At 51.4% G+C, this 14,741-nt stretch overlaps 1 protein-coding gene across 1 annotated transcript; it reads left to right on the top strand.

Moving 5' to 3' along the window:
* The first annotated feature begins 7,647 nt into the window (after window positions 1-7,647).
* MROH8 (maestro heat like repeat family member 8) lies at window positions 7,648-14,431 on the top strand. The gene is made up of 19 exons (XM_017820523.1): window positions 7,648-7,957; window positions 8,174-8,253; window positions 8,418-8,543; window positions 8,677-8,756; window positions 8,898-9,015; window positions 9,321-9,410; window positions 9,794-9,889; window positions 10,100-10,250; window positions 10,634-10,728; window positions 11,107-11,256; window positions 11,426-11,580; window positions 11,708-11,861; window positions 12,122-12,244; window positions 12,556-12,732; window positions 12,875-13,030; window positions 13,354-13,455; window positions 13,736-13,838; window positions 14,074-14,124; window positions 14,211-14,431. Exons 1-19 carry the CDS (start codon window positions 7,840-7,842, stop codon window positions 14,354-14,356), a joined length of 2,271 nt encoding a protein of 756 aa, XP_017676012.1. The 5' UTR covers window positions 7,648-7,839; the 3' UTR covers window positions 14,357-14,431.
* Window positions 14,432-14,741: the final 310 nt, after the last annotated feature.

Raw genomic sequence — 14,741 nt, 5'->3', positions numbered from 1 at the left:
CCCTTCCCTCCACACCCCTCCTCAATCTTCTCTCTGCTTGTGGCCCTGCCCAAGGGGAAAGGATGGTGTCGGGGTCCACATCCACATCACTTTGCCACACAAAGCTGTTCTTCTGGGTGCAAAGTGTGAGGGATTATGCCTTTTTGCACTGGGAAGGGGTTGCTGGATGTTGGGGAGAGCTCTAGGAAGGCACTGGAGGCACTGGAGGGAGAGTAGCAGAGATATAGCCAGCAAGAAAATACCAGCAGAGAGCATTGTTCCTGGTCCTTGATTCTGCATTTAACTGCATTGCTAAGCACATCTTTCTTTTTTTTTCCCTTTCTTCTTTTTTTTTTTTTTTCTCTTGGTACCCGCTCCTCGGAAGTGCAATCTCGCTGCTATTCAGATACAATGTGGCTTCTATTCTCTCTCCCTGTTTTAATTATGTGTCCGCCACTGCTCCTTCTCCAAGCTGGCGGGCTCTGAGATTCATAATTTCAGCCTGACACCATAGTAACCACTTAGTTTGATTCAAGACTCTAATGTCATCACTGGCTGGTCTTGAATAGAGAAGGGAGAGAGGGTGTAATTTGAAGGCAGCATCACACAGAAACTGCAATTATTTCTCCCTTTCGAAGGGAAATGTAAACAAAAGGTCAGCACTGGTCAGTGCTCTTCATTTCCATCCTTGAACATTGACAAGCTGACTTTTTTGTTTATTATTTATTTCCTCACCCACCTACATGCCTCCACACTGACACCAGGAGCAGCAGCCAGTCCTAGTTATCACCCCTGTGCAGGGACATGATTACACCCCTGTGAGAACTCCTCTGGTGTTTGGAAATGGCCCCAGGTGGCTTTGGAAATCATTCTGGGTTCCCATGAAGAGACTGGAAGGGACTGTTCCTGCTGGGGCATGCGGCTGCTACAGCCCTCCACAGCCAGGTCCTGCAGCAGACAATACACACCAGTGATAGACATCCCTGGCTTCTGATGTCCTTGCAAGGAAGGGATTTGATTCAGATTCTCTTCTTGTTCTTTTCTGCCTTCTCCCATGCTGATCCCATATAGGATTTCTTACACTATCCCCCTTAAATTAAATATGTGAGTGTCTCCTCCGGAGATCAGACTCCATGACTCCAGGAATGACCCAAGAGCCCCCGAGAGCCATCCTATCCTCTGCAAGCTCAAAGGGCTGGTCACACAGGCTCATACTGAAAGAGTTGCTGGGCACTAGTGCCACAGTTCAAGATATTAGACCATGGTCTATGGTTTGCCCCATCTCTGGACATAACCTTTCTCTGATCCTACTGGGAATGGCAGAGACACATAAGACGAATATCAGAAAGACAGATGAATGTGTACACACAGCAAAATGCAATTCACTCGGCAGCATTCGCTGCAAATCCTGCTGCACTAAATGAAGCTCTCCTGCCTTCCCCCAATGATTCAGTGATAGAAAGGAGTTAAGTGAAAATAAATGCTCATATCAAATCACAGGTATTGATTTTCTGAGCTAGTAAATGAAGGCACTTTATCTCCGATGGGAGATTGAATGTCTGTGTGCCACGCTTTGCTCCATTTTCATAAAAAGGAAGGCATGGTGGAATTATTTTACCTGGCTTTTCATAAAGTGTTGAGGGAGTGGATTCTCATGTCCATGACAAGGGGTATCAATCAGGAAAAACGTCATCACAATGATGGAGCCATTGAGGATTGACAATGGAAGAGCGAGCCTGGAAGGATGCTCCTGGGCATTGCTTTGTCCTTCAGCAAACTTGGCAGTCTCTTTCAAGGGTCTCTGCAGTCCCCTTCCCTCTTCAGGTGATAGGACAGCAGTTCTCTGCAGCTTTTGCTTTGCTTTGCTAGAAGGTAATCTTACACCTAAATCATTTAATTCTACTGGCTGGTTTAAGATGAGAACAAGGGTTTCACTGCTACTTATGCCCTTTTTGAGCTCTAATGAGTTCTGAACAGGATGTGATATTAAAATTATAGGTACATTACATTTAATAATCTGCAGAAAGCCTTAAAGGGAGCTGTCCATGGCCTTGAGGAGTCGTTCAGAAGATCAAAGCTGACTGATGCAAAGTAATTCATGTAGACAGGGAGAAGTCACACTCACAAAGGTCCTGGGAAACACAACCTTTTTCTGACCATCTTCACCTACACAGGCATGACTAGAAGTGAAAGAGCTAAATTTCCGTATCTGAGATCTACAGATCTGCGTTCAAACCTTCCGTCTTATCTGGCAGTTACCCATCTTATCAGGCAGATCTCTGGCACTAGCAATCCATCTCTGCAGCCCTCCACCCATTTCACTGTGCAGCCAGCTCTGATGTATTTTGCTGCTGATATTTTTCAAAGTGAAAGAGATCAAATATATAAAAATAGATACAAAGAAACAAGCCACTAGAAAGCAGACCCCCTGCTTTAGCAGCAGAACATGGATTCTTCTGGTATAAAACCATGCTGCTAAAAAAAACCCCCTGCATTTTCACTCCCAGCCTTTTGTGACCCTGCTCACCAAGACAAATCAGAGAAGGTCCAGTTTAATCCAACGACAGGGAGAAATGAAATGGCAGCTGGATTTCAGCCAAGAGTGACTTTTGCATGGGTGAGGTATAATTAGGAAAGACACTCATGTTAGCCTGACTTGGAGCCTGGCTGCCTTTTATATCCCCATAACATTTAATGGAAAACCAAGCCTTGAATCACAGTTTCCAGGGGCACAACCACCGATCTCAAACTTTCAGGCTTCTCTGTGTCAACTTGAGGAGGTTTGGGATGGTATTCAGGGTTTGAGAGAGGGCTGACATGACCCCAGGCTATTCCTCTGTTCACCACTAGCCTTAAAATTTTTACTGAACTCTGAGGGAACAGGACCAAAACCAAGTCCATTCATTTGGTGGAGAAAAGCTCATTTGTCTCATTGTGGATTTCTACGGGGCAAGGAGAGAAAATTGACTCTTGATTATTACTGGTTGAATATGAGAAGTGGGAAGTGGCAGTATGTGTCTGAAGAAGTGACAACGTTCACTTTTTTGGGAAGAAAACCTACAATATACGGGAAGCCGATCAGGCACTGCCCCTGTCAACCCTTCTTCCACCAGGTACTGAACATGGCCCTGCAGGGCAATGCTGTCTTGATGTCAGGCTCCCACAGTGGTCTTCGCTGTGCAGTTGCAAAGCAGCACTGTGATAATAAAAGAAGTAGTTTCGTGACAATATCCTTTGAAATTTACTTTATTACATCTCAGTTATTGTACAGGCCTTCTCAAGGTGATATGTGAACATCTTCCAGGAGCTCAGATCTGCTCAGGGAGGTGGGCACTTGAAATAAATAAATGGAACAAGGCACTCTTTTATAGATCTCGACTGAAGCACTCGAGTTACTTTTCTCAGAGCCATGGGGCAAATAGGTGAGATTTCCTTTTTATTCCCAGTGGGAGGGTTGAACATAAAGTGTTATCATTCTGTTTTGTTAGGACTTCGATTTTCATGATGACAATCATTTTACACCACCAAGATTTTTTTAGCCTCTGTTTGCAACTGGTTGTGGGGTTTGTTTTGGGTTTTGTTTGTTGTGGGGGGAATTGTTTTTGTTGGGTTTTTTTTCTTGTATTGGAGGAAGAGGACAAGTTACTTTTTATTATTATCACCTCCCCCCCATACATGTCTGAGGCATCTTTTGCAATAATCTTCTTACTGCAACAAGCAGAAACACCGCCCTGTACAACCTTCCACAGACTGCGAACATCAATCCTCTCTTATTAAGCTGAAGCTAAAACGCTCATAGACAAACTGCTAAAAAGAAGAAAGCATCCACGCTGTGGTGGGAAAGGTAAAATGCAGTAATTGTCCAAACCTTTCAAGAAAGAACATCTCAGTAGGGAGCGGAGGACCTTTTCCTTTTCTGTGGCAAATTGCCAGAAGACTCCAGGAAACCTCACTTCACCAATATATATTTATTTTTAGGCACAAAATCACCTATATTTCCCTTGATTCCTGTGAATTTGTTCCAAAGACAGAGAGGAGAAGGTGATATCTTTTCCTGCCCAGTTTCCTGCACATGCTATCCCTATCTCGCATTGCTGCTCTCTTTTGAGTGCTTTCTGAATCTGATTTATTTGCAGTCTCACAAAGAAAAAAGGACACTTCCTGTCATGTCTACACAGCAACAAGAGGGAGAACAGGAACATGCGTAGACGTATAGGGTGAATTAATCTGATTAAATTCAGGCTTCTAAGTTTAAGCTAGTCACCCAAAGCTCCTTTCTTACAGTAGGCGGACATCTCATCAATATACAGTCAATGGAGCCAGAGGTGTAATTCATCTCATTCCAAAGCAGATGCCTAAAGTAGGTCACATGAATCACACCCTTAAGAGCTTTTTTTTCTCCCCATTGACTAGAGAAGGATCCTAGTGTGACCAATTCACTTGTAGATACTGAAAGCATGGCTGACTGAGTGGCTTCTATCCATTGCACAGTGCCACTCCATGCCCTCAAATGCTCGTGTGAGCTGCTCTTCTTCCCCAGCGTCTCTGATGCTGAGATTTTGCTGTTGTCCTTACTCACTCCAGCAAAGTAGGGCAGGTCCAACTATGGAGACAGGGACGAAGGCCCAGGTCTCACTGGGGGACCCCGAGGCAGCCTAGGAGAGCACTGCAGGCAGGGTAGAGCAATATGGAAAAGACAGTGCCCTGACAGTATTTTTATCCTGGTCTTGGATACAGTGCACCAGAATATAGGAGCTCAATGCTTTTTCTCTGCTATGGAAGGTAATTCACTGTCTCTGTGACTCCATTTCCCTGAGAGACAAATAATTGTCTCTTCCCTTTCTCAGGTTTATGTCTTGGACCTTGGACTACTTATCATCTTGCTAGGTGACAGGGGATGAAGATGTAAACCCATGGCCCAGTGAGCTGTTGATCTCTGGACTTGACACACAACTTCAGTCCAAATAGCAATAAGCATAAGAATCTGAAGGCTGGGGAAACAATTGAGAGCTTGGTTGGGAATGTGAAATGGGTTGACTTGCTCTTTTTGTTGGAGAAAAAGCCTTTTTCCTTTCTCTGCCAGGAGATTCTTTAAATGACCTTTAGATAAAAAAAATAAGCAAAAAACAGACAAACAAAAAAACCCCCAAACCAAACAAAATCAAACCAACAAAACAAACCAACAAAAACAAAACGAAAAAAATGAGAGGTTTGAAGAGGAGAGGAGAGGTGAGGAGAGTAGAGAAGAGGAATACAACCAAACTTAAGCAAGACACCATGAAAACAGAGTTGTGAAATGCACACCAGTCTGCTCAGGTCTAACCAGAAGCCCTCCAAAGCAGGATCCAAGTTATTTGAGAGATTTTGATACCTAGTGAAGAGAACTTTCTAAAGAAAAGGAAAGAAACCTGTTGCAGGCTGAACAAGTCAGTGCTTCACACAGCTATTTTCATGTATCCAGAATGACAGTCCATACATTATTTAAATCATCCAATTTATTGAACAGCTCAAACAGGTTCTTTCTGCAGCAGCCAGAGTTGACAAGGGCTCATAGAAAACTTTGCAAAAGATTCTGCTTTCAACCAGTTCTGCTCCAGCCATGGGAAGTTTCACTCCCTTTCCTGGATCATTTGCATGAATAAAGGTCTTTGCTCCTGTCACCTCTTTCCTGCCTCAGAGCAGAACCTCTGGTGTTAGCAACAGAGTCACCTGTGTTGCTTCAGAGAGAGATGTTGTAGAGCTCCATGGCCCCAGGCCAGCGCCTTCATATGCAACGATGACTCTACTGGCAACATCACAGCACAGATACAACAGAGAGCGCAGGAAAAAATGAGCCTTTAATAACACCTATTCTGAGATCTGTTGGAACTGGAATAGCAGACATTAGCTGGAAGACAAGTGCTCATATCCATGGGTTTGAAGAAAGAATTGTGTTTAAAATCCTTTGCAACACCCATACAGTGAACTGCTGGTCCTTGGGTATCAAGCATATACCATAAAAGAAGTTAGATGTCCACTTGTTTCCAAATAAAACCCACACAAGTAGGCCTCTTAGAAGCTGTGAAACCGGGGAGTAAACTAAACTTTCTCACCCTCCAAATAATCTTGGGGTTTTGTTTTTCAGCCTGTGCTTGAATGAAAATTTTCATCTTTAGTTCAGGTATCCTAACAAGCTCTTCTTTTTTCCTTAGTAACAATCCTTTGCCTCTCCAGGATTTTCTCACATCTAGGTCACAAAGTGATGCGTTTATATTGGAAATGTGTTTAAGCAGATCTTCCCTAACTAGTAGGGGATTGGAGAGAAACAACTGAACAAGTACATGCTTGTACATGCACAGACACACTCAATGGACCTAGCAGAGCTAGTTATGAATCTAATAAACTGGCAAGCACTGCGAGCCTTATGCTGCCCATAAATAATTCACTGCCAGGATGCTTGTAGGAACAGCACCTTCTGCGTAGTCCATGGGAAATTCTAACAGGTACCAAGCCCTGCTGACTTCAGTTATTAATCCTGTTTATTGCTGCAGTGCCAAAGGGCCAACACAGAATGAGCCCCCTTTGGGCTAAGCACTGTATAAACAGAGACTCTTGAGTTTAAAAGGACTTGGGGAGGAGAAATCTCTGGTATAACTGTTAGCCCAGCCCCAGGACTACCAAGATGCAAAATTTCTTTCCTCTCCAAGAAACAGCAGTAGCTTTTAGGCAAAATTCTCTGTTTTGTGTTAAAATAGACCCAAGCTGCTGAGTCTGGACTCTGATTAGGACATAAATGTCTCAAGCTCTAAAGGATTTGTATGAGTTTTACTTATTAGAGTGGTCTCTTTGCAACATATTTCACCCCACTGGGTGGAAGTGGCAGAGGAGGATGATTTTGCCCCTTCTTCTAGGAATGTGTTGTTTCACGAGAGCAATTTATGCACCAAAAACTGAGTGCCATCTTCTGCCTTTTCACCTCAAGCTTCACCCAGAGGCTGGAACTCAGCCCTGCCACACCAGCCCAGAGCTCCTCCACCCCGGTGGAACCAACACAGTTGCCCCTGGGGCAGCTCAAGGTCCCACACAGGACATTGGGTTGTGGGGAGGGGTCCAGACCAGAGCAGTGCTGGATGTGATGTGTAGAATGGGGAAGAGGCTGTGGTTGTAAGAAGGTGTTCTCCATCATGGTCCCAGACCAGAACAAGCCAAAAACCAGGGAGAGGGGAATCTCCATTGCTGGGAGCTTCCAAATTTGGAAAGGGCAAACTCAGCAGAATTCTCCTTCTCTTTGTCCCCTTTTCTGCATAAGTTTTTCTGGTTGGTGTGAGGAAGAGCTGAGGTGGCAAAACCAACGATTTCTGTTAGGATTGAATGAACATGACATGTATAATGTCATTGAGGGGCAGAGGCAGGGCTCTGAAGTGCAGAGAAAGGGATGTCCAGGGTATCTGAAAACAGGGATCTGGGACATGCTAGATGGTACCAGGAATATCTCGAAGGGACAGGAGGCAAAGGGTGCTTGGAGGCAGCCCAAGAGCACCCAGGTGCCCAGGGTTGGGCCAGTCTCATGCCCCCCAGGGACACCCTGCCCCTCCCTGCCTGGACAGTGGTGGGTCACTGGCCCCCATTGCTAGGGGCAGGTTCTGTGTCAACAGTCCCTGAGTAAGCCCTGTTGTTAGGGGCAGGTGGCAGGGGGCCCTTTGTGACACCCCCACTGCAGCACATGTGGTCAGTGAGGTGGTGGCCCACAGTGTCCAGCAGAACAGTGACAGGACAAGATGGGAAAACTGAGCTGGCGAGAGCCGCCATCACAGCCCACCCCATATCTTGCCCCACGACAATGAGGCGTTTGTAGAAGCTTCCCCGGTCCCCACCCACAGCATGGCAGAGAGACCCCCGAGCCCCTCCAGGGTGGCCCAAGAGGAGGATGGGGCTCCCCAGGAGAGCAGCTCTCCAGCAGAGCCCCATGATGTGACTGCAGAGCAGCCCCTGCAACTGGGTGTGTGAGGGGCCTTGCTGGGCCGGGCAGGGCTGGGCGCCCCGTGTGATACCAGGATCCCGTTTCCCCGGCACGCTGGCACTGGGGGACCTGAGAGGCACCCTCCAGCTGGGCCAGGGGAGGAAGCACAGGGCTGGGTGGCAGATAGATGTCCTTCCCTCTGCTCTCGCCTGTCACCAGACCCTCTGCAGCTCTCCCTGCTCTCCCCTCCTTTAGATGCCAGCTGGCTGCCAATGTACAGAGTGAAGCAGAAAGCCCTAGATTTTCTCCAGGACTTTGCCAGGAGCCCCTACCAGGTAACTGCGGCCAGTTCAACAGCTGCCGTGCCCATCCAGGTGTGCTGGCTGGGCAGACCTGCTGTTCCCACAAGGCACTGCACCTCAGGACTCCCTGTGGAGACCTCTGGCTGCAGGTTCCCCTCTCACACTGCTCAGTTGTCTCTCTGTCCTCGGGCTGTCAGGGTGAGGATGACAAAAGGATGTTCCTGGAGAACATCATCTATGTGTGCAGAAGTGCCTTGGACACTGGCTTGTTAGAGGGCCTGGAAATCTTCTTCCAAAATATCAATCTGGTAGAGAAGATCAAGGTGAGGGGACACCTGGCACTCTGGGGAAGGGGGCAAGGGCAGCATTTGGGCAGGGCAAGGGGCTGGTGGCAATGGATGCTGGTGGCACTGGGTGCTGGCAGCTGCCAAGTCTTATCCTAGTTGAGATCTGCAGATGCTGCTGGAAGAGGAGCCCAAGAAGCAGTTGCGCTCACCTGTGAGGGAGCTCGCCATGCGGGCCATCACTGTTTTGAGGTACCTGCCTATCCCTTCTGGCCACTCCTGCCCCAAACCTCCATGTCCACCTGCCCATCCCTCCCAGGGACCCAGCACTCTGTGGCCTCACGGTGCTGGTCCCAGCACCAGGATCCAACCGGCCCTACTCTCTCTCTGCAGCTCCGTGGGCACAGTGCTAGAGGGCAAAAGGAGAAGCCTCCTCGAAGCCTGTATCTCCAGTGTCTTCTGGCTTCCTTCAAACAAGGGCATGAGGCAAAGAAACAGATACTACTCAACAGTAAGTGCTGGGTAATCTGTGGGAGCACCCAGTCTCTCTGGGCTGCTCCCTGGCCACCCTGTGCTGCCTCATGACCAAGGCAGGGCAGGGTCTCCACTTTGCTTTTCTGCCTGGGTCCCTCTGTCCCTTTCCTGGGGCCCAGCCACATCCAGTGCCACCAGGTGCTGTGCCTGCAGCAGACTGCCTGTCCCCGGGTCTCTCACAGGAAACTTGGACATCCTCCCCTGGCACTGGGCATTCCGATCAGTCTCCTGGGGTGGAAGGGGCAGCAGAATCACCACCACTGCTCTCTGTCTTCCTTACAGACCTTGGATGCCATGGATGTCATGCTGGAGACGATGGTGTTCAACTCTCCTCCACCCAGAGTTGTTGAGGAGCTGCAGCACATCTTGGAGGTCTGGCCTGTGAAAAGAGAGGGGGTCACAGGGCTGTTCCTCACCCTAGGGAGGAGGTTTTGCCCACTCCTGGATGAGTGGTCCGCAGCCCAGTTCTGTGCAGGTAAAATGTGCCCACCTCCCCTATGGAACAAGGGGCTGGCACCAGGCTCTTCTCTAGCACAGTGGCTGCAGAGGGTGGCAACTGCCTGGCCACAAGGTTGTCCTGGGGCCTTTATCCCTGGCCTGAGAGGGACTCCAGGGGAGGAGCCTCCCAAGACTTTGTTGGAGGTCAGAGGAAGCCTTGAGAGACAGCCCAAGTCTTGCCCAGGAGTGGAGCCATGCTGATACTGGCAGAATTGTTGTCTGCTCCCAGGGCTCACCAGCAGCTTCTCTTTTCCCAGATGCTGCTGGACCTGATCGACTCTGAGAACACAGATGTGCAGATGAGGGCTGTGGAGAGGATTGGGAATCTGAGCTATGCACTGTCCACACAGAAGGTAAGGCCCAAGAGTCCTCCAGCCAAGCCGTGCCCCTCTCCCTGCTGCTCTCCCTGCAGGGCTGCTGCCCAGCTGGCTGCTCCAGGAGACCTGCAGGGTCCTGCACAGCCTGGACTCACCTGGATCCAGCCCTGGGCACACCTTGGGTTCAGGGCTCTGGCACCAGATGCCTGCCCTCAACCCTTCTCTTGTTCTGCCTCCCTCACCCAGCACTGGCCTGATGACTTCAGAACAAAACAGATCCCCATCCTGGGACAGCTGCTAGGTCGTCTTCTCTGCTTCCAGTTTTCTGAGGGAAAGACAAAACATTCAGCTTCAAGAGCTTTTTATTACCTCTGTCAATTCATCTTTGATAAAAACAGTAAGAACCATGGTGGTGGCCTTCAGCCCTCCACACACACACACATTCCCAGTAGCTCTGCTGCTCTTCCTGACTGCCTTTGCCCCTCCAGCTGCTTCCCCAGAGCATCCCAGCTCTCAGTTGATGCAGCAGCCAAGTGCTCTCCTCATGTCCAGGATCTGTTCTCTGCTGCCTTCCCACTCCACTCATTTCCCGACTCTGAAACCCACTGAGCTGGGGACCCCCCAAGCCAAATCTGCCCTTGATCACTGTGACTGTTGATGCCCCCCTGAAACCACTTTGCTCGCTTCTGTCCTGCCCCCCTTGCAGTAGATCTTAGGACAGTTCCGGAATCAAAAGCTACTCTGGCTGATCTACTCTCCTATGCTTCCCCCACCCTTTAGGGAGGATATCATACCCTGAAGAGTACTATAGAAAACACCTGCGTCTACCTGTCACCTTCTTGCAGTGGTGCAACAACATCAGAGCCCAGATCAAGGTAATGAGCTCCCCTCCGGCTGGGACTCTTCTCTGGGGCATCAGCAGGGGCCTTGTGTGAGCAAAGGGACCCTGAATCAGTGGGGCTGTCCCTGGCAAGAGGATTCCTGCTGTCCCTAAGCAAGGGACACTCCAGTGTCCTAGAACAGCTCCAGCCCTCCTGGTCACCACATTTTCTGGAAGGCCAGCACGCCATGCCTGTGAACACTCCTCATCCTCCCCCGTGCAGCGACTGCGGGCACTGCTGACAGCTTTCCTGCAGGCACTGTCACCAGCACTGCTGGGCACCTCTGGCCAGGGCTGCTCACACTGCCCAGCCAAGCAGCACCATCAGGGCCCTTGGTGTGACAGGTCTTCACTCGCCTCCTTCTTGCCACAGGCCTTGGAATGTTATCTCACACCTTCTGAGAGGACGTACATCATGCTTGCGGCCATCGAGGCGATGCAGGACTCCAGCACCTCTGGCCATCACGCAGCAAGACACTTCCTGCAGCTGGCCATGAGATCCCCTGACTTCTGGCTGTCAGATGTAAGTGGCCTGTGGCTGGATTGCCCTGCCCAGCCTTGTCCCTCCTGCCTCCCTCCATCCCAAACTCAGGTGTCTTGTGCCCCTGAATTCACCTGAAGGCAGAAGAGAGGGCTAGGAAGAGCAGCTGAGGACATGGCTGCAGCACCACCCGTACCTATGTCCCCTCCAGGTGCCAAGCATTGTGAGGGGCATCCACGAGTGCCTGGAGCACACCAGCCTGGCATCTGATGTGGAGAGCCTGGACATCCTGCTTGCAGTGCTGGCTCACAAATCCCCCAGGGAACTGGTGCGCAGCATGTTGACTCCCACAGCACCATATGACAGGTACCAGCCCCAACACCCCAAGGGACGGGGCTGAGAGGGACCCCAAGACTCCAGCCTGGCCACGCTCACCTGGGCACAGTGCCATGGCTGAGGCAGCCCTGCTGACACAGCGCTCTGTGCTTGGCAGCACCGCCCTGGCCGTGTGGGACCAGATGTATTCTCAGCTCAACATCACGTCCAAGTTCTGGATGGAGCTGCAGGGAAGGGTTCACTCACCGGAAGAGCAGGACAGCGAGCTCTTCAGCCCCACTGTGTTGTATGCCATCAGAGTTTATAAGGTGGTAAGTCACCTGTCCTGGCTCACCTTGGGGACAGGAGACACTTGTCACCCACTCCTCCATGCCAGCTCTTGCTCTCCAGTCGCTCCTCAGATGCTGCTGGTGGTCAGAGGCCACGAGGAGCCTGCAAAAACCCTCTGAGGGGACAGGGACAGAGCTGCCCCCAGGACAGGCACCTGGCCCCAGTGCCCTCACCCCAAGCTGCCCACAGGGAACAGGAGCCCCACATCTCTGCCCATCTCTCACCACCACCTCTGTTTCAGACACTGAATCCCACCAACACTGAAATCGCTGACCTCCTCAGGGACAGTCAGAAGTGTCCAAAGCCGGAATTTCTCTCACTGGCACTCACAGGTCTCAGCAATGCCTTGGAGAGTTCTGAGATGGTGAGTAAGGTGTTGAGTTGAGCCCCACAGGCCAGAGCAGTGGCCTGGCCTTGGCTGGGCATCAGGAGCTGGGTGACAGCTTCCCACACCCGCCCTGCTGTGGACAGGGCTGCTGGGTGCCCTGAGGAGCTTTCCAGGACTGTAGGATTGCCAACCCATTGTCCTGGTCAGAGAAGTAGGGTAACTGAGCCAGGGACAGGAAGTTTTTACTCTCCTTCCCCCACTCCCCTCCCTCCTCTGCTCTCTCATACTTGGTTGCTGGCCAGTGGGGTTTGACAGCTTCACAAGAGGAAACTCTGTGCTTCATCCAGGCAAGAAGACTTCGGTTCCTGCTGCCGGACATTGTGGAGCTCCTGCAGCACACCAACAAAGTCATCAGGCTAAAGGCCCTGCGGGTGCTGCACATCATGGTGCAGCACGTAGGGAGGAATGGTGCCAGCAGAATGGCCGTGCGGCTCTTGCAGCAGCTCCTGCCACTCTTTGATGACGTAAGGAGCTGGAGCCTGTGGATGAATGCTCAGCCATCACCTTCTCCCCTCCTCCATCCCTTGAGGGATGTCTTCTGCCTCTGGGAAACCTGAGACTCCTGTGCTGGAGTCCTTGCTCAGCATACCCTGTCCTCCATCCCAGGAGTGCACTGAGGTGCGAGAGTACTCCATCTTCCTCTTCAAACAACTGGTGGAAGCTGCAGTGTGCTGGGACGTGTGGAGGATGAAACGAAAAGCACGGAAGGGAGTGATGCCACTGCTCCTCCACATGACTGAGATGTCCGAGAGCGTGGCCCAGGTGAGGGGCTCAAAGCTGGGCAGTGGTGACCCCACAGGGGTGGTCTGAGCATTGTGGGCTAAGGCTGCTGACCCACACCTGCCCCACCTGGCCCAGCGGGTTTCAGCAGAAGCAGCCCATGGCCAGGATATGTCCCAGCTCCAAAGGGCAGGATGAGCCCAGAGCTCAGAGCTCTGCTCACTTAGACCTGAGGCAGCCCCAGCTGCAGAATGCCCATAGGGATGCCCTGGGGTCTCTGGGACTGCAGTCTGGCCAAGAGGAGGGGGACGACAGGTCTCCTTCCCCAGCCATAGGGCCATCTCCCATTCTTTGCTGCTCATCAGGTCTCCAGGGAAGCCCTCCTTTCCGTGGCTGAGATCCTGGGGTGGGAAGAGCTCAAGCAGCCGATCGAAACAAAGCACCCATTGGATATTGCAGAGCGCTTGGTGAGGACAACCCCAAATTCAATCCCAGCCTGGAGCTGGCCCCAAGAGCTCCTCTCTGGGGCCCTCCCCTCTCCCCAGGGAGACTCCCACCTTTTCTGTGTCCTGGCAGATGCACAGAGGGATCTCAGGCCCGCCAAGCCCCCTCTGCCTGAGTCTCCCTCTGGGCTCTGTCTGGAAGATGGGAATGTCCTAGGTGGGAATGGGATGGCTGGGAAGAGGGGACTGGTCTGGCCAGCTGAGGAGGGCACATGCCAGCCTCGTGCCTTTGTCCTCTCTCCAGCTGGAGAGAAACATTAACAGGGTAGAAGAGTACCTGGAACAGAGCTGGCCATACCTGCAGTGCCCTCAGACCACCGTGAGAGAGACAGCCCGCCGGTTCACTCGTGAGCCCCAGCCCCTGGGTCCCTCTTTGGGCAGCCTTGCCCCTGACCTCCCTAGCCCTGGGGCCACCCGGGCAGAGCCTTGGCCTTCCTCTGCCCCCCTTGTCCACGCAGGTTGGCTTGGTGGCCGCCTTGCTCAGTACCACCCCCTGGGCTACTGGTGGTCCCTGGAGGGTCCGTTGTGAGGGGGACAGGGGAGGGCCAGGGGGAGCAGGGGCTGACAGATCTCTGTTCCCAGTGATGGCCAGGTGGTACCTGAGGGACCTGAACGACGACGATAACCTCAGCAGTGAGTGGGGAGAATGGGCTGGGGCGAGGGGGGGATGCAGGGGGATCTCTGCAGACAGGGGGCTTCATCTCAGCGCTCTCTTTCAGTCGTAACTGCTAAGTCCTCGGACGTAACCCGTGAGTCCCAGTCCCTGGCAGCTCGGGTCAACCGGATGCTGAGAGCTCTCCGGCTGCAGCGAAGACTCAGAGCAACCTGCCGAGTGCTGTGCTGCGGGTGCTCATGCTGGTGCTGAGTCAGTCACAGGGGTCACTTTCCTTGAGGACACAGGGAATGGAATTTAACAAAACTTGCGATGAATTTAATAAAATTGGTGTAAGTCTGTGTTGAATAAAGCTGGGCCAGCAGTGCCCAGGGCATGCTGTGCAGCCCGTGTCCTCCCCAGCCTCTCCCCTAGGCTCCCCTTTTGCCCCTGGCTGCTTGGACAACTGACCCCTTGCTGAGCTCCTGATGAGCTGGGGGGTCTGACCTCAGTTTTTGGTTTCACCTCGGGGGTGTCCTTCACTACCTATATCTGTCTCCAAACGCTGTTCCCATGTCCCCATGTGTGGCTTCACACTGTTTCTCAGTAAACAATTACTATTTCATTAAATTTGCATTAAGCAACAGCCATGGGTAGG

This window comes from Lepidothrix coronata, unplaced genomic scaffold, assembly GCF_001604755.1.
Source record: "Lepidothrix coronata isolate B3197 unplaced genomic scaffold, Lepidothrix_coronata-1.0 Scaffold84, whole genome shotgun sequence".
NCBI classification, from domain to species: Eukaryota; Metazoa; Chordata; class Aves; order Passeriformes; family Pipridae; genus Lepidothrix; species Lepidothrix coronata.
The sequence above is the reverse complement of the archived record's forward strand: the minus strand, read 5'-3'. Positions and strand labels throughout refer to the sequence as shown.